Below are 18,954 nucleotides of genomic sequence, written 5' to 3'. Positions count from 1 at the left end.
GTAACTTGAGCCATCACCACTCTCTCCCAGAGTCCACATTAGCAGGAAGCTAGAATCAGGGGCTGTTATCTAACCCAGGCTTTCCAATGTGGGACATGGATACCCTGACTGGTGTCTAGACCCATAGGCCAAATATGCCCCTATGATTGTGTTTGATCATTTTATCTGCTGAAATAATTAGAGAGGGAACCCCATGAAGTTAGGATTTGCTCCAAAGAAATGCTGAAGGCAGGAGTTACCATAGATGAAACAAGATTGTCTGAGTTACTGCTGATTGAATCTGGGTGGTAGGGATTATTTATTTTTCTGTTTTGGTGTGTGCTTGAAATTTTTTATCATAACAGGTAAGAACTCTTTTCTTTTCTTTTCTTTTCTTTTCTTTTCTTTTCTTTTCTTTTTTTTAAGAAAAGGAAGAGTCTACAGGGGTTTCTCTGTTGGATCTGGGAAACAGTAATACACCTGATTGATAGGATCTGAGGAGCCATCATCCTGGCTCTTAATAAGAATTTATTCAGTGCCTACTAAGGATGATTGGAGCTTGTGCAGGCCAGGGCAGCAAGGGAGGACTTAAGAAGATGTGGGAACCCAGAAGCCCATGAGGCACTTGGGGTGGTACAGTTGGTTCAGATTCTGTTGTGATGTTGTTGGGATTTTTGAAACAACAGAGGGTAAATTGAATGTAGGATTCAAGTGCTCAAAACTTCGATAGATTTATTTCTGTTTATCTCGATTGCTTTCAGTAATGAAGACTTGTTAGAGTATTGTTTTAACAACGAGATAATCTTTGGGGGGAACTCTGACTTTTTAATACCAAACAGCTTGGGGTTTTATCATTTATTATCTTTTTCACTTTGAGAACAATGTCGGTGTATGATGAAATGGCTGAAAAGTATATAAACTGACATACTTTTCAGAGATGGGCCGTGAGACTACCGTCCTTTTAGCCATAGATTCTCTGTGATATATCCTTTGTTCTCATGTAGGTTGTCTCTTTAAGAAATTCAGATGTTACAATAAATGCTGATGCTAAATGCTGAGCTTTTTCTCTCCAGGCTTGACTTTGCCATTGTTTCCCTTTCAATCAAGGGGTAGCTGACTGTCTCCCGCTTTTCTGGCAGATTGATGACATTGATCTGATTAGTGCCAATATGGAGAATGCCCTGGCTTCTGTGGGAGGTTTCTGCTGTGGCAGGTCCTTTGTCATTGACCATCAGGTGAGCTTTTTTTTATTCTTTTTGAAGATTTACTATTTATATGAAAGGCAGAGTGACACACAAGCGAGGGAAAGAGGTCTTCCATCTGCTAGTTCATTTCCCAAATGGCCATAATGGCCAAGAACCTGGAATTCCACCTGGGTGCCCTACTTGGGTGGTGGGGGCCCAAGTACTTGGACCATCATCCTCTGCTCTCCCAGGCACATTAACAGGGAAGTGGATCAGAAACAGATTCAAATTGGCACTGCCGTACATGATGCCAGCATCATAGGTGGCCACTTAACCTACTGTACCACAACACCGGCCCCCAGGTAGGCTCTATTTGAAAACAAAAGCAAAAACCAAAACTGCTGCAAATGAAACATTTATATTTAGAAATTATCACCCTCTTAACAAAAGGTCTTTTTTTCTTACATGTATAATGGCTGGATTTTACTCCCTTACCATGTGTGCATACTTCAGTGGGTAGTGTAGAGGAGAATCAGTAACTTTCAAATGTTTACCCAAAAAGATGGAGAAAATCTATGTGTATGTTTTTGATGTGCTTGTTTCTTAGCGACTCTCTGGCCAGGGATACTGCTTTTCAGCTTCGTTACCTCCCCTGTTAGCTGCTGCTGCCATTGAAGCCCTCAACATCATGGAAGAGAACCCAGGTACAACCTTTTAAACCCAGGTAGTCAGAGATCTCAAGCTACATTACCCATGTGACTTGTCTGCTTTTGGAGGAATTATCCAGAAGAAATTATTTGCCAGGCAAAACTCTGGCTCTAAATGGTATTATTTGGCATTGTAGAAATAGTGGCAGTAAGGAAACTGTGCCTTGGGGACATGGGTTAACTGAAATGTACTGCCTTTTTATCTACACAACTAATCATCATTTGGTACTAAAGCCAAAACAAATTTGCCAACAAAGAACTTAGTGAGCAAGATAAAAAGTCAGCTAAGAATTTAACATGTGGTCTTTGTCTGCTACAGCACTGTCTTACCAAAGCTTAAAACAGGAAGGGAGAAGCAGGCTTTACCCAGGGGTCCTGAATCCTAAAGGTGGATGATAATTCAGAGAATCAGCAGGTGCAAAACCGTGCACACTGTTCGTGTGGTCTGGCACTCCTGACTCCTGGTGAATTCTTTAGATTTTAAATTTCTTTGAATAAAAGGAAAATATCAAGAGACGACCAAAGAATTACTTTGGTACAATTTTATTTGTTCTGTTTTTTACCAAATTGTTTAGAAACAAGAATAAGTAATAGATCTGTACACTTTTATTCTTAGCCATTTTATCTGTGGAATCTTGATAAGAATACAAGCTACCATTTTGCTCAGAGGCATTGTCCCAGATTTTGCTGGAACAATTTTAAGTTAGTGCTGTCAAATGTTAGTTTGCAAAAATATTTTTTAAATTAGTTCTATTGGATGTTCCATATCGTATGTTATTTTTTTCATTCAGGTATTTTTGCAGTTTTGAAGGAAAAGTGCCGAAAAATTCATAAAGCTTTACAAGGGTAAGTTTTAGATATTTTCAGTCAGCATATTATTTATCTATACCACCCTTAAACAACAAGTCAGTAATTTTAAATATGGTAGACTTGGGTCAGTTTGACTGAATTTGCAACTAAGAAACCAAAAACTTAGTTCACACCAGTTGGGTTATTTATATAAAGCCAGAGCAACCACTTTGTCTCTGTTTTAGAGTCATGCCTTTGTTATTCTAAACATGAATCAAGCTCTTAATAAAATATTATAGTATGGAAGGTATAAAAATTATAGTAATCCAGCGTCTTACCCCAGGATTAACCAGGTTAAATCTTGGAGCATCTCCTCACACCTGTGCAGATGAAAGGATACAGTTACGCATTAGTAAGTAGATGACACCAGCTTCTCATGTCCATGTTCATTTTTAGTAAGTGAGTTTTATTTTAAATTAAGATAAGCAAAGGACATAAAATAAATTGAAGGGACTCTTATGAGTATTTCTTTAAATAGTAAAAGCAAAAAACCACAGAGGTAGTTCTGTAAACTTCCTTCAGAGTTGAGAAGAAACGTGATTGCTGATGTCTTCAAGCAGATTTTCTCACGTGGCCCAAGCTGTTTCTTTTGCCTTTCCTAAGGTGAGCATTGCCTTTTCAATTGTGAAAGTCCTACGCCTCTATTTCCAGATACGGAAACTGGAGACTGCTAAAAGAAAAGGAGAATTGAGAAATGAGTATATCACAGCTGTTCCAGATAAAATAGGAGCAAGGACAGTTAAAATTCTGGGTGTGTCTATCTGATAGTAACAAGTTTTGCATGATTTATGATAGAGAGATTGGCTCCAGGTACATTGGTTTGTGAAATATTAATATGCCAGCACAATGGAGTCACTTCAAGTTCATGAACACAGCCTCAAATGCTTAAGTCTGATCCTACACCTTCCCCAGCTGTTTTGGAAATCCCTGACCATGAATCTTCACTCCACCCACCTTCAGTTGACATCCTGGCCTCATACTGTCACATTTTTTTTTTATAAAAAAAATCTATATACCTATAGGTATTGGAATCATTCTTTCTTCCTGTTGTAACCAAAGAAGTGTTCCTATAGCCGTTATGGACCCTTCTTTCTTAAGGACCAGGTGCCTTTGGTTGTTCCCTCTGTGTTGCCATCAGTCTCTTCTCCCTTTCTCCTACGCCGTTTCATTAGTGTTCAAGTTCACTTGCCCTCTCTGGCCTTTGTATTCCTCTTGCCCCTGACTCTACATTCCCTTCTAGCAACTATGCCATTTCTTTGTTTCTCTTTGTAGCTACTCTCAAGAATTGTTAGGCTTTTTACACATCCTCATCTCCCATTTACCCTGGAAACTACTGAGATCTGACTTCCACCCAGACTGTTCCTGTGGGGAGGAGCAGTGACCGCCCTGGTGCTCTGATAGTGGGCCGTCATCAGAGTGCAGCTTGTTTATGTGTCACAAGCTTTCAGCATGGGTGGCCGTTCTTTCCTTCCTTGGATTCTTCTCTACCAGGGTCTCCCACATAGGTGCGAGGGCCCAAGGACTTGGGCCATCTTCTACTGCTTTCCCAGGTCATAGCAGAGAGCTGGATCGGAAGTAGAGCACCTGGGACTCGAACCAGCACCCATATGGGATGCTGGCGCTTCAGGCCAGGGCTTTAACCCACTGCGCCACAGAGCCGGCATCCCATGGTCCTCTGTTCTCATTATTTTGTTGGAGAATTACCTTCTCCCATACCTGAGCTTCAGATGGTTTCATGACACCTGTGTGCGGATAACTTGCAGGTTTGTGTTTCCTCTATGTATTGTCTAAGGCTTTAGGTCTCATGCGCAATTCCTACTTGGTAACTATCTCACACCAACCACACACCAAAATAAGAGAAAATGATGTAAACCAAACAAAACAGCCAGGAAGCCAATGCGACAAGTGGGGAACCTGGCAGAAAGTGAGGGCCAGGCGACACGAACCCCTTGCAGTGTCTTGCAGGCCATCCATGACATGACCCTTGACTCAGGTAGGAAGCCATGGCATAGTTCTGAGCAGAGAAGTAGCCTGGAACCCATGAACTTCGGTCTAAATGAATTTACTCACATGATGTGGAAAAAAAAAGTTTTTTGATACAGGCAAAAGATGGTGTGGTGATCTTCTTAGTGACAATGAGAAGTATTTGGATTCTGGTTATTTTTTAAGAGAGAGCCAGCTGAGGAACACTTAGCGTTCACCCTAGGGTCTTTGGTCTGGGTGACTAGGTAGAATTGCAAGGGGGAGGACACACCTGTGGAGGAAGCGCTCGTGGGAACATTTCAGTGCCGGGTGTGTTTAGCTTGAACTGTCAGATGCCTTGTGGAAAGCAGCATTTGGATGTGCAGATTTAAGCATGAGAGAGCACTTGCAAGTTCTGAGCTAGAGATAAATTTTTGAGTCTTTTGCTTGTGATAGCATTTCAGCATGAAGAGGTCAGATTCGGCCAAGGAGAAGGAATGGCCAGTGAAGAAGAGACAGACCAGGGGAGCCTGTAGTGCCAGAGCCCAGTGAAGAGAGTCTACGTAGGTCAGCTGTGACGTGCTGCCACCTCTGAGCCAGGTGCTGATGCTTGGATTTCATAAGGTGGAGATTTCTGTGACAATGAGCGCTGCTAAGGGCAAAATGCCTGATGGAAGTAGGCTCAAGAAAGACTCAGAAGAGATGCATTGAACACAGCTTCGACAACTGGAGGAGTTTTGCTGTAAAGAGGAACCAAGAAACAGTGTGGTGGCTGGAGGAAGAACTGGGTCAAGGCATGATGTCTTCTTTATTTTAAGATGAATGAGCTCAGTTTTTGAATAACATCCAAACTCTACTTCCTTTCTTCTGCTTATTGCTGGTACTGTGTCTTTCATGCAGCGATGTCCCATTTGTACCTGAGTCTGTTTTATCACTATATGAATTTTAGAGTACAGGTTCCCCCAAAATTATTGCTAGAATTTTAACTAGAATTGCATTAAAGTTTTTGATTGATGTGAAGGGAATCATCATCCATGAATATGATTGCTTTATTTATTTGAATCTTCTTTTGTGTCTTCTAGTACAGTTTAAATTTTCTCTCTGAAATCCTTGTGGCCTTAAAGAATTCCTAGATGTCCTTTTGATTTTGTTGCTATTATAAATAGGGCTGTCTTTTCTCTTATTTTCTTCTTGATTATTGCTGATTTATGAGGATATTAATTTTCTCTAAATTGGTCTTAAATCGATCAGTCTTTCTAAGTTCTTGTTAATTTCAGTATTGGTTTCCTTCAGGTATGATGATGTACATAAAAATCCTATTATGTGCCAGAGTGGCTTTTTTCTCTTTCTTTCCTAGTTCTTAAACATCTTGGCTCTTTTTCTTCTTATCACTTTCACCTGGTTCTATAATACTGGGTTAATTAATAACAGCAGTGTAGCTGGATTCATAAACAGAGATGAGACACTAAGGCCTTTAACAGGAAGCAGTCTTTTATTATTATTATTATTATTATTATTATTATTCTGGCATAAGGCTCAGTTGGATTCAAGTTCAGAAAGACTGAGCCCTGAACAAAGAGGGGTATTTTCGTATATGTCTTTTTAGTTTCTTTTTCTCCCATATAAGATTACATACCTACATTTGATTGGATATTCTAATGATAACATGGCAGCTATAGGAATTGATACAATATTGTGCATGCATATATAGTTATTGATAATGTTTAGCTTCCTGTAATATACCTAATATTACTTCCAAACACATACTAAGCTGTGCTGTCTGGCATGGGCTAACACCAGCGCTCTGTGCTGACAAGTAGAAGTTGAAACCATCACAGGAAAGTAGATAATGACTACATTCCATTCCTAGGATAACTTTCTTTTTCTGTTTCTATTTTGGGAAGTCCTCCACCACAGCAGATACACTTGTCTTCCTAATTCCCAATACAGAGCATTTATTCATTAAGTACGAACACTATTTAGGTTTTAGGTGCATGGCTTTTACCAGATTATTCCTAGATTTGGAGACCTGGTTTTAAGAAAACATAGATAGGTCTTAAACTTTATCAGAGTATTTTCAAACTTAGAAATTTCATACATTTGTCTCATGACTGAATTACGTCAATAGATTTTCTGATGTTAAACTGTCCTTACATTCCTGAGAAAACCTCTGCTTGATTACAATTTATCTTTCTACAGTTAGATTTACTTAGCTAATATTTTAATTTGAAAGTTTTTATAAATTATTTTTATTTATTTGAAAGAGACAGCGACCTTCCATCTGCTGTTCACTCTCCAAATTCCATACAAAATGCCTGGAACTCAATCCAGGTCTCCCACATGGTGGCAAGGACCCAAGTAATTGAGCCATCACTCCTGCTTCCCAGGGTGCACATTAGCAGGAAGCTAGAATGGGAGCAGAGACCCCAACCCAGGCACTCTGATATGGGATATGGTAGCCCAAGTGGCATCTTAATCTCTGGACCACCAGCCCACCCCAATTGGGCTTTTTGTAGCTATATTTATAACTTATATGTACCTGTGATATTACTATACCCCCCCCCCTTTTTTTTTTGGACAGGCAGAGTTAGACAGAGAGAGAGAGAGAAAAAGGTCTTCCTTTCCGTTGGTTCACCCCCCAAATGGCCGCTGCGGCCGTTCTGCGCCAATCCGAAGCCAGGAGCCAGGTGCTTCCTCCTGGTCTCCCATGTGGGTGCAGGGCCCAAGCACTTGGGCCATCCTCCACTGCCCTCCTGGGCCACAGCAGAGAGCTGGACTGGAAGAGGAGCAACCGGGACAGAACCGGCGCCCCAACTGGGACTAGAACCCAGGGTACTGGCGCCGCAGGCGGAGGATTAGCCTAGTGAGCCGTGGCGCCAGCCTATACCCCTTTTTTTAACTTGAGGGTTTTTTGGTTGTTTTCTTCTTCTTCTTTTTTTTAACGAAAGGGTCCCCTTTCTTTTTTCTTTCTTTTTTTCTTAATAAGTTTTTTTTTTTTTTTTTAATTTATTTGACAGAGGGAGAGAGAGGGAGAGAGAGAAAGGTCTTCCTTCCATTGGTTCATCCCCCAAATGCCCACTTCTGCCGGGGCTACGCCGATCCGAAGCCAGGAACCAGTTGCTTCCTCCTGGTCTCCCATGCGGGTGCAGGGCCCAAGCACTTGGGCCATCCTCCACTGCCTTCCCAGGCCACAGCAGAGAGCTGGACTGGAAGAGGAACAACTGGGACTAGAACTCAGTGTCCATATGGGATGCTGGTGCCGCAGGCTGAGGACTAACCAAGTGAGCCACGGCGCCGGCCCCAGTTGTTTTCTGTTTTTTTAAGATTTATTTATGTGACTGACAGAGATGGAGATCTTGCATGTGCTGGTTCCAAATGGCTGCAGGTGTCAGGTCTAGCCCAAGCCAAAGCCAGGAGCCTAGGACTCCATCAGGTCTCCCATGTAGTTGGGCCGTCTCTCATTGCTTTCCCAGGCACATTAACAGGGAGCTGAATCAGAAGCAGAGCAGCTGAGACTGGAACCAGCACTCTGATGTGGGATGCCGGCATCACAGACAACAGCTTAAACCATACACCACAGTATTGACCCCTGTACCACTGTTAAGTAACGTGGGAATCAGTGTTATGGGAACTTCAGTAAATGATTTGGCCATTTCTACTCTGCTTTGTGGAGCCACTGAGACCAGGTTTGATTGACTATTTCTTTTTTCTTTCTTTTTTTTTTTTTTTTTTATATTTATTTATTTTATTGAAAGGCATAGTTACAGAGAGGCAGAGGTAGAGAGAGAGGTCTTCCACCCGCTGGTTCATTCCCCAAGGGTCAAGAGCTGGGCCAACCTGAAGCCAGGAGCCTGGAACTACTTCTGGGTCTCTCATGTCTCAGTCCTCCACTGCTTTCCCAGGCACATTAACAGGGAGCTGGATTGGAAGTGGAGCAGCCAGTACTCCACCCAGTGCCCATATGAGATGCTGGCACTGCAGGTGGTGGCTTTACCACTATGCCAAAGTCCCTGATTAGTTCTTAAAAGTTGGGCAGGGCCACTCTCTAGGTTTGGGGCCTTTGGGTAGTGATAGTCTGTGATTATCTCTCTTGTGTGTATATTATCTCCCCGTTTTCTTTCTTTCTTTCTTTCTTTCTTTCTTTCTTTCTTTCTTTCTTTCTTTCTTTCTTTCTTTCTTTCTTTCTTTCTTTCTTTCTTTCTTTCTTTCTTCTTTCTGTTTTCATTATAATCTTCCAGAATTTTCCCTAGCACATTCTTTTTTTGACAGGTTTGGTTTTGTGCATTCTTATCTGTTTGTTTTCTTTCTATTTTTTCTTTTTTTTTTTATACTTTTATTTCACTGGATTATATCTTATTTTCAGCTTCTTAGAGTTAGTTTAATAATTTTATTTCTTATTTTCCAATCAGTATAGTAAAGGTAAACATTTTTAGAGGCAGTTTACGTCTTAGTAAGTTTTTAAGATTTCCTGTAATCAGTGATTCCCTGGCTTTCATCTCTGAAATAGTGGGAGAGGGAATCAGCAGCGTGTGCCAGGTTGACTGTATCAGAAACTTGAACATGGCCCAGATTCAGCAGACATAGTTGTTGGTTTCTGGCTGTCTCCCCAGATTGTGAGCATACAGCCCCTGGCTGCCTTTTTGATTGCTCTGTCCCTGGTGCTTAGCCTAGTGCTCAGTATTTATTTACTCATGTGGATAAAGTGATGTTTACCAAAGTTTTTCTGTAAAGAGCTTCTAAGTTTCTGAACTCGAGCTACAATTCTGTGTCCATTTTACGTTAAGCACCTCTGACATTCGACATGTGAGCAGTCAGACACAAGACATTCTGTTTCATTCCCAGCAGCCTGTTCCACCTAGCACGTGAGATGGGCCCTTTTGATCAAAGCCCGAGATAGCTTTGGGCTTCATGTACCTTGTAGATATTGGGAAAATCAAGGCTATTTGATTCAGGTGAAGTGCTATTTGAAAAGCAGTTTTTTAAGTTCTGCCCTGAGAGTACATGCCCTAAAAGAGAATGATAATTCTTGGTGTGGGGTTTAACACCTCAGAATCCACATCGCGTGGTTTCTGCGTTAGTGAAAGAACTGATCCAGAAGGCTCTCCCACATTCTGAGACTCCACAGTTCAAACAGACCTGTAGCCTGTGTTCATGAGCGATCCTAGCACGAGGCGTACGCTTAAAGAAAGAAGGCACTGACTAACGGAGTCTAAGGGTGGTTTGCACCAAGGTGAGATTGGCTTCCCACTGCACGTGTTCATAGCACGCAGCAGCCGTTCTGTGAAGCTTGCCGAGTCCTAACCTGGGACAGCTCAGATGTGCCGCCTGGTGCTTTCTGTGTCGTTTTGTTCTGAGAGAAAGACAAATCCTTCTGAGTAAGCCTGAGGAGCAGTCATTACGTTCAACTTCAGAAAGACAGTCACCATTTGTGTCTCAGGACAGAGGCCAGAACCAAACAGTACTTTGTATTGTAGGCTAACATGGAGTTTAAATAGACTTGACTGCGTGGGATGGCATACAGTTTTCATGACACCTGTAAATCATTGTAAAATACAGCGTTTTACCCTAAAGAAACCTGTCGTTCTCCCTGAGAAACCACCTCTCTCTGTGCTGTTGATCCTGAGAAAGAAGAAAGTAATCTTAATCCAAGTAGAATTAAACGTGTAAATAAGAAAGAAATTTTTAAGTCTAAGTGTACAGCTGCTGGTGGTCAAAAACGAAATGTTTTCAGTATCAGAAATCATTTCTAATTTATGAGAGACAAAATACAACTAAAGGTTAGATAAAGCAAGGAAACACAATCTTATAAATTGGAGTTGAGTCCATAAAGGAATCAAACAGAATAAATAATAGAAAATGATGGAGCGGACCTTAGACCTTTCCCTAACATAGGTGGTGAGGGAGACCCCTCAGGAGGGCAACCCTGGAGCCGGGACCAGGCATGTGCAGTGCGCAAAGGAAAGAATAGAGTGGGGAGCTAGAGGGCAGATGGGTGGGGCCAGCAGGGAGATGAGGGGAAGGAGGCGTACCTTGCTGGGCTGGCCAGGCAGGCAAAGGGGGTGTGTAGACGTCCAGGCTCCATGTAGGTGGCCAGGTGTCCTCCTTGTCTTGCACTCACAGAAGACGTCGATGTTGTTTTCCCCTCTTGTTGGAGCTGGAATTCCACTGAACGATGCTTCCCGCAGCCGCAGGTTTCTTTAGCATTCAGCAAGCCCTGACAGCTTAGACTTGACTTCTGTCTGTGAGTTATTTCTGGGCCTGGAAGGGATTCACGGATATGCATGTGTTTCCTTCCGCAGCATTTCTGGATTGAGAGTGATGGGGGAATCCTTTTCTCCTGCGTTTCACCTGCATCTGGAGGAGAGCACTGGGTCTCGAGAGAAGGATGTTAAACTGCTTCAGGAAATCGTAAATCAGGTAGGTATCAGTGACTCCAGGAAACCTTCCTGTTTCTGTCCTCACTCCGAGCAGTGGTTGGTTGGTTGGTTTTATAAATCTTCATTTGTCTATTTGGGAGACAGACTTTCATCTGCTGGTTCAATTTCCAAATGCCCACAACAGCCACAGTTGGGTCCAGTCAGCCCTAGCAACCAGAAGCTCAACCCAGGTCTCCCCTCTGGGTGGTAAGAACTCAGCCACTTCAGCCGTCTCCACTGACTCACAGGGTCTGCAGTAGCAGAAAGCTGGAGTCAGCAATGGGAGCCAAGGCTTGAACCCAGGTACTCCAGTGTGGGACCAGGGCACCTTAACCATCGTGTCAAACGTCTGCCTCCTTGAGCACTTCATTTTTTAACCTCATTTTTAAGAAATGCACCTTTGTCCTTAGAAATAGTGTGTGACTGAAGTTGCTGTCCTGAGGCTCAGGGTCCCTCAGGGTGCCCAGCTCTGCGCAGCCGAGCTCACAGCATCCCCGTAGGAACAGGCTGTGGCCTTTCCACAGTGTCAGTTTTCAGCTCCCACTGAAGTTGCTGCACCCAGTGCCACATTGTACCTAAATACACCTGACTTCTACTCTAATATCATGAGCTAGCAGAAAGCTCCCTCCCTGTAAACAAGGCCAGGCTTTGGGGCATACAGGAGGGGAAGCAGTGGGAATTGCTTGTATTCCTGGACAGCAGGCCGAGTTGGGGAATCTCCAGCGTTCTCAGAGATGGCCTGTTAACTGTCGTCCTGCTGTCGTGACACTCCTAATCGAAAAGGAAGCTTCACTTGAGACATTTTTAAAGAATTCTTTATCTTCTGAAAACTGTTTTCCTTCTAATGACAACGTCATTGTTGAATGTGTCAGAGACTTGCCTGTTTCTGTCCATGGCACTTCCTGTCACCATGGCTGCTCTAAGTGCAGATGACCTCTGGTTGCATGGCCTGCCTCAGCTTCCCTCTGTCCTACAGTGTTTGAGCCACGTAATCTGGAAAAATGGATCCATGGAGACTTGTATACAGCTGGTGGCCTTCTTACACTCTCTTACTCTCTTACTCTCACATCCAAAAACCAAAGCTGGAAACACTCAGACCCTGAGAGTCCTCGTTAAGGAGAGTAGGAACGATCAAGCTGCAGTGACTAGGCTTGTGGTGGGAGGAGATGTCACGGTGCTTCTCAGACCCAGCTCTGCAGGCATGACGGTAGCAGGCCCTCCTTAAAGATCCAAAATGTGCTGCTCCTCCCTTTGCCCTCAGTGCTTTTATTCCCATGTTGCTTACGTACCCACAAACACATGAGTAAATACAGCATCATTGTGATGAGGGTTCTTACACAAAAGTAAAACCAAAACAAGCTTCTAAAAGTTCAATACAAACTGAATGGACAAGCAGTGGATTCATGGTGTAATGTTGTAACAGGTAGTTTGGACTTTGAGTGAAACTCCCTGGGGCCACGCTGGCAGTGTGGGTAGCAGGCACTGGTAAACTGCAGCTCTGTCCTGTGTTGGATTCTTCCCATGGCTCCTTCCTCCTCCCTCAGACTCCCGTCTCCCTCAGATTGCCCCAGAATAGGTCTGCACGTACGTCACGTTGTGAGACATGGCCGCCTCTGCGTACCGTGCGTCAGTCCCATATGGAATCCACTGTACCCTCTCTTCATTAGAGAGCAGTGTAACTGCATTGTTCCCGAGAGACCAGTCAGCACCCACACGTATGCATCCTCAGTGAAAAGAGAAGTTACACATTCATGAGGACAGTCAGAGCCCAGAGCCCTCCCTGTGGCCCCAGTTGGGTGCTGGATGTCGGCATTCACCTGGAGGGTCTAGAAAGGAGAGAATGGGCAGGAGGGGATGGGCAGTGGGGAATTGCGGGGACAAAGCACTCTAGAAACTCTTGGTGCTGTGGTGCAGCGGGTTAACGCCCTGGTCTGAAGCGCCAGCATCCCATATGGGCGCCGGTTCTAGTCCCGGCTGTTCCTCTTCTGATCCAGCTCTCTGCTATGGCCTGGGAAAGCAGTGAAAAATGGCCCAGGTCCTTGGGCCCCTGCACCTGTGTGGGAGACCTGGAGGAAGCTCCTGGCTTCTAGCTTTGGATTGATGTAGCTCTGGCTGTTGCGACCATCTGGGGAGTGAATCAGTGGATGGAAGACCTCTCTCTCAGTCTCTACCTCTCTCTGTAACTCTGTTTCAAATAAATAAAAATCTAAAAAAATTTAAAAATAAATAAAAAAGTAGAAAGAAAACAGAAAAATCTCACCATTGCTTTGCATAATCATAGCTTCCATCTTTAAAAAAATTTCTTTTTAGCAATTTTATTTATTTTTTTGAGAAGTAGAGTTACAGACAGGGAGAAGGAGAGACAGCGATAAAGGTCTTCCACCCGCTGGTTCACTCCCCAAAATGTGGCCGCAGTGGAGCTAGGCCGATCCGAAGCCAGGAGCTTCTTCCAGGTCTCCTACACAGGTGTAGGGGCCCAGACACTTGGGCGGTCCCCTGCTGTCCTAGGCCATATGCAGAAAGCTGGAAAAGAAGAGGAACAGCTGGGACACAAACCTGTGCCCATTTGGAATACGGCACCCAGGCAGAATCTTAGCCTACTACACTACAGTGCTGGCCCCTAAAAATTGTTTGTTTTTTTTTTTTAATTGATTTATTTGAAAGGCAGGAAGAGAGAGGGAGAGAGAGTTTCCATCTGCTGGTTCAGGCCCCAAATGGCAACAACAGCCAAGCTAAAACCAGAGACCTGGAGCTCCATCCGGGTCTCCCACACGGGTGGCAGGGCCCCAAGCACTTGGGCCATCTTCCACTGCTTCCCTAGGCCATAGCAGAGAGCCAAATCGAAAGTGGAGCAGCCGGGACTCGAACTGGTGCCCACATGGGATGCCAGGTCTGCCGGAGGTGAGTTTACCTACTATACCACAGCGCTGGCCTTGACTTTTTTTTTTCTTTTTAAAGATATAATTCACATACTACAAAGTCGCTTATTGGAAAGTGTGCAGCTCAGTGGTTTTCAGTATACTCACAAGGTTGTGCAACCATCACAAATTCCAAGACATTTTTATCACCCCAAAACAAACCTACATAGCCTGTTACCTTGCTCTGGGTGTTATGCTTTATTTGTTTGTTTGTTTGTTTGTTTTTAGGTAGAGAGTGTTCTTATTTAAAAAAGAACAAGGTTGAATGGTGGTTAAGTGTGAGAAAGATGGGCAGAAATTTGTCAGGACAGAGTCTTGGACCAGATGTAACACCTGGAACTCATCGTTGCTGTGCGTGGTAGACAGACAGCAGTTTATCTCGGAAGTGACGCTGCTGGTGTGAGTCTGAAGTCCAGTTCAGTTCCTGCTTGGCCCGCAGGGCTGTGCTCATGCTGTTTCCCCGTGCTGTAAGCCTCGTCTCTCCGCAGTGGTGGCCAGTGTCTAGAAATGCAGCTGCGGAGTGGGTGTTTGTAGTCGAGGTTGAGACACCCTGTCCACAGTCGGGTCAGTCCCCAGCTCCTGCTCTGACTCCTGCTTCCTGCAGGCCCTGGGAGCCAGTGGTGATGGCTCAAGTAGCTTGGCCATGGCCAGCCTCAGCCATTGAGGTCATTTGGAAAGTGAACCAGTAAAAGGGAGCTCTAGCTTTGTGTCTCTGCCTCTCAAATAAGTAAATGAATGACATGTCTTAAGTGCAGCCTCAGTGGGGCAGCTGTGTCTCCAGGGCAGTCACGTGGGGCTTCCAGTGACTGGTGGGTGCCCAGCATGGACGTGCCTGTCCCTGCAGGATGTTTTGTGGAGAGTGGGCGCTGGCGGGCGTTAGGAGACGGTGTTGTAGTTCTGACTTCTGGCAGATACATGCTGGGGAAGGTGAGTGAAGACTGTTGAGGGACTGCAGCATAGCTTCCTGGTTTACTTACCGCAGTGTCTGAACTTCCTGCTGCCAATGTATTCCTTTTTCTTCATACAGTGCATGAACAGAAGTATTGCATTAACTCAGGCACGCTACTTGGACAAAGAAGAGAAGTGCCTCCCTCCTCCGAGGTTGGTTGACATTAAAATAGGACTTTACCTTTTTTCCCTACCTTAAACTCTGTAGGAAATTATGTTTTGAACAATTTTGAAAAACTATCACAGAATAAGAAAGAATGTCCTATAAGTATAGTACATTACCTGTTTTCATTCTTAACCCAAGTGTTTTCACATTTTAGCATCCAGCCCCACAGGACCCACTGTGCACCCTCCAGTTAGCTCAGTGAAATGCCTGGAGTCCCAAGAATGAGTGGGAACAAGTGAGGGTCGCGTCAGCTGACCTCTCCCGTGTCCTGAGGGAGGCATGTCCCTTGCCAGCACTCTCACTCTCTGCCCCTGAGGACAGCGTGCAGGAAAGGGATGGCAACCTAGATGTGGTTGCCACACCACCTCTGCTGGCCATGTGTGCAAACACCGAACAAGGCGGGCTTGGGGAGATCTAGAGTCGGCGGTGTGCACTGGCTGTGAAAGGCAGTGAGGAAGCCTGGGTTCTGTCCTCAAAGCGCTTGCTGGCAGACGCCCAGATGGCACTGGGGAAAGGACCTGACTTTCCAACCTCAGGAACAGAGGTGCAGTTCGGGTCACTGCCACCAGAAGTGTGCTCATGGCAGGGGCCAGGCAGCAGAGCAGGTGCCTGGGACAGCTGCTCACCTCCACCACGGTGGTGAGAAAGCTGCCACAGCATGGGGTGAATTAATGGGCAAGGTGAGCTCCTCGTAGTCACGGCTGGCTGAGCTGTGGTCTTCTCACTTGATAACTGTGGCCTTGCACTTTCAGCATTAGGGTCGTGGTCACAGTGGAGCAGACAGAGGACGAGCTGGAGAGAGCTGCAGCCACCATCAAGGAGGTGGCCCAGGCTGTCCTGCTTTAGGCCGAGCGCAGCCCTGGTGGCTCTTACCACACGACATGCAGAAGAACAGAGACCTCCCACAGGCCGAGGAAAGCCCTAAGGAGAACTCCAGGGTGTTTGACAGAATTATCACCAGACAAGTGCATATGGACCAAACGTGTGCCCAGGAGAAGCAGCTGATTATTTTTAAAAAGAAAACACGTCTAAAAACCCAGGAACTGATTTTTTTTTTTTAAAGAGGACAGCTAATGACAGCATATAACATGTATGTAAATTGTGCTCTTTAGTACTGTTTAAAACCTTTATTACCCTCGTATGCTTTTCACTGTCACTGTTTAAAACTGGAGCCTCAGTCTGTCTCCCTGCCTCCTGCTGGGAATGATTCTGTATGCACTCCAGAGACTGCCCAGGGGAGTGACCGTGCGGCAGCGGAGCCAGGAGGATGCTCACTCCTGGTGCCGAAGGTGGAACCGAAGATCTGACCCAGCCGCGTCACGTGAATCGAAAACCACGTAAAGGAGCACTTTGCTGTGGGATTACTACGGACTTTTCATTAGATTTGATTCCTAGAATTTTTATATACACTAAATATTAATGTGACACCATTTCTAATCTACGCATTCCTAACCAGAGAATATTCATTATAATTTCTACATAAGCAATAATTTAAATCAAATCTTATTTTAATATGATTGACCTTTGCACTTACATGTTGACTTCTAATCTGTTTTAAGAAGGTTATCATGTTGATCCCAAGAAGAGAAACTATATCCTGGGTATCTTAGGGTACCTCAGAGGTGTTTCTTTTATAGAGAGATGGATTGCCTCAGGATGTATAACCATAGGCTTTGCCTAAGCTAAAAGAAATGAGAACTTTCTTTTCAGCCTATGAATTCCAAACATATAAGAAAGATGTAAAGTCACTAAAAAGTTAACTGTTTAAGCTGTCCTTTAGCTATCTGTTTTTTCTTTAGCAAATCAAGTTGAGTGGGTGAAGATTTGTGATACGTGCTATAAAAATTTTGCATAAATATTACACCATTATTCCTTCTTTTATTAAAGATAGAGGAATAAAATTATAAAAGAAGTCATTTTTATAATCTGTATTCACATTAACAAGAGGTCGTCACCATCTTTTTAAATAACATCATTTTTTAATGTTCAGTTTCTGTTCTTGAGTTATTTCATACGTATGTGCCTTGTGATTGCTGCTGCTTTAAAGGATACAGTACTTTAGGGATGTGAATCTATGTTTGTTTTTTAATGAAATAAACCTGCATTCCTGATGATCAATCTATTTGCATATGTAATATATTCAGTAGAATGTTTAAGCACTTTTGCAAACCTGGGCCAGTGTTCTTTTTGGTTTTTTTTTAGAAAGTAATTTACTTTTTTAAGTCCCTTACTTGATATCTAAAGAAAGAATTAAAAAATATCTGAAGTTTCCCGCATTGCTACTGACTTAAGCATTAGTCATAAATACCTGTTATTTTTATAAACAGACAATAACTTTAGCTTCTTTAATAATACTTACAATGTCAGGTAGTATCTAGATGTTGATTATTGCTTTTAAGGACATGAGAAGTTTCTGGGGAAGATCATGGAGCAGCCTGCTCTATTTTACTTTCGGTAAGTGTATTAAAACTGTGGAGCCCTTTCTCTCTGTCTCTCTCTCTCACTGTCCACTCTGCCTATCAAAAAAAATTAAAATTAAAAAAAAAAAAAAAGGCCGGCACCGCGGCTCACTAGACTAATCCTCCACCTTGCGGCGCCGGCACACCGGGTTCTAGTCCCGGTCGGGGCGCCGGATTCTGTCCCGGTTGCCCCTCTTCCAGGCCAGCTCTCTGCTGTGGCCCGGGAATGCAGTGGAGGATGGCCCAAGTGCTTGGGCCCTGCACCCCATGGGAGACCAGGAGAAGCACCTGGCTCCTGCCATCGGATCAGCGTGATGTGCCGGCCGCGGCAGTCATTGGAGGATGAACCAATGGCAAAGGAAGACCTTTCTCTCTGTCTCTCTCTCTCACTGTCCACTCTGCCTGTCCAAAAAAAAAAAAAAAACTGGAGCGACCACAGACGAGTAATAAAGACCACACACACAAATCACTAAAAGATAACATTTGGATCAAACTGAGGCAGAGTGCTGAGGACCGTTGTCAGATCTGACGCAGGCTCCACGCTTCTGTGTTACAAAGCATGACAAGGCTCTGGAGCTGTCAGCGACCCCGTGTGTAAAAAGGTAGAAGTCTGGGGTGTGCAGTGTGTAACCCATTTCCACTCAACACAGCTGCTCACGGGGAGCAAGGACCCTCACGGCTGCTCGCTCCGTACTATCTACAGCCAGATTCCAGCTCTGCAAAACAGGAGCTTTGAGGCAAGTTGAAACAGAAAAAATGCAGAACTGCACTGATTGTACTGTGTCCGTTGGTTGTGTGTGCCACGGTAAGACTCTGCTGTCTCTGATGTGCTCTCAGTTGTAATATGGACTGCAGTATCAGAGTGTGCAAAAGGCGCTTCTGAAAACCTGTGCAGACAGACTGATCTGCTGTGTGAGCCTCGTGCCGTCTTTCCTCGTGGACAGAAAGCTTGAGTCCTGGAAGATGGAGATGTCCAGGGCTAACGGTAGCCACCTACAGTGACTGTCTCCCTACGTCTTCCCAGAAACAGTCTCCTTACTGGTGGCATCAAATCAAAACCGCCACACCTGCCACCTGCAGGGCGGGTTCCTGCTCAAAGACTGCTGCTGTCTCCTTCCTGGCTGCGTGGGGGAGGAAGAGCGATCAGAATGGGAAAACACCGTCGCCACAGCAGCCAGCCGCGGAAGCAGCATTTTCCAGGATTCAAAGGAAAAACGCAAATAAAGGAATTTATCCTGAAGCCGTCTTTCTAATAACAAGATTACAGAAAAGCAGTTTACAGTGAGAACTCTAGACATACTCCTATTTCTTTTTCTTTTTTCTTTCTTTTTTTTTTTTTTTTTTTTTTTTTTGGACAGGCAGAGTG

General features: G+C 44.3%; 1 protein-coding gene across 2 annotated transcripts in view; it reads left to right on the top strand.

Annotated features, from left to right (window-relative positions):
• SPTLC1 (serine palmitoyltransferase long chain base subunit 1) overlaps window positions 1-17,247 on the top strand; it is a 55,921-nt gene extending 38,674 nt beyond the window's left edge. For both annotated transcript variants that reach the window (XM_008257928.5, XM_070049467.2), the window contains 6 exons: window positions 1,119-1,214; window positions 1,771-1,867; window positions 2,662-2,716; window positions 10,981-11,098; window positions 15,043-15,116; window positions 15,882-17,247. In XM_008257928.5, the coding sequence (XP_008256150.3) occupies window positions 1,119-1,214; window positions 1,771-1,867; window positions 2,662-2,716; window positions 10,981-11,098; window positions 15,043-15,116; window positions 15,882-15,975 (534 nt within the window). In that variant the 3' untranslated portion in view covers window positions 15,976-17,247. The remainder of the gene's footprint in view (window positions 1-1,118; window positions 1,215-1,770; window positions 1,868-2,661; window positions 2,717-10,980; window positions 11,099-15,042; window positions 15,117-15,881) is intronic.
• Window positions 17,248-18,954: the final 1,707 nt, after the last annotated feature.

Source organism: Oryctolagus cuniculus, chromosome 1 (assembly GCF_051225735.1).
Source record: "Oryctolagus cuniculus isolate XC-2025 breed Fujian yellow rabbit chromosome 1, ASM5122573v1, whole genome shotgun sequence".
Classification (NCBI taxonomy): domain Eukaryota; kingdom Metazoa; phylum Chordata; class Mammalia; order Lagomorpha; family Leporidae; genus Oryctolagus; species Oryctolagus cuniculus.
The sequence above is the reverse complement of the archived record's forward strand: the minus strand, read 5'-3'. Positions and strand labels throughout refer to the sequence as shown.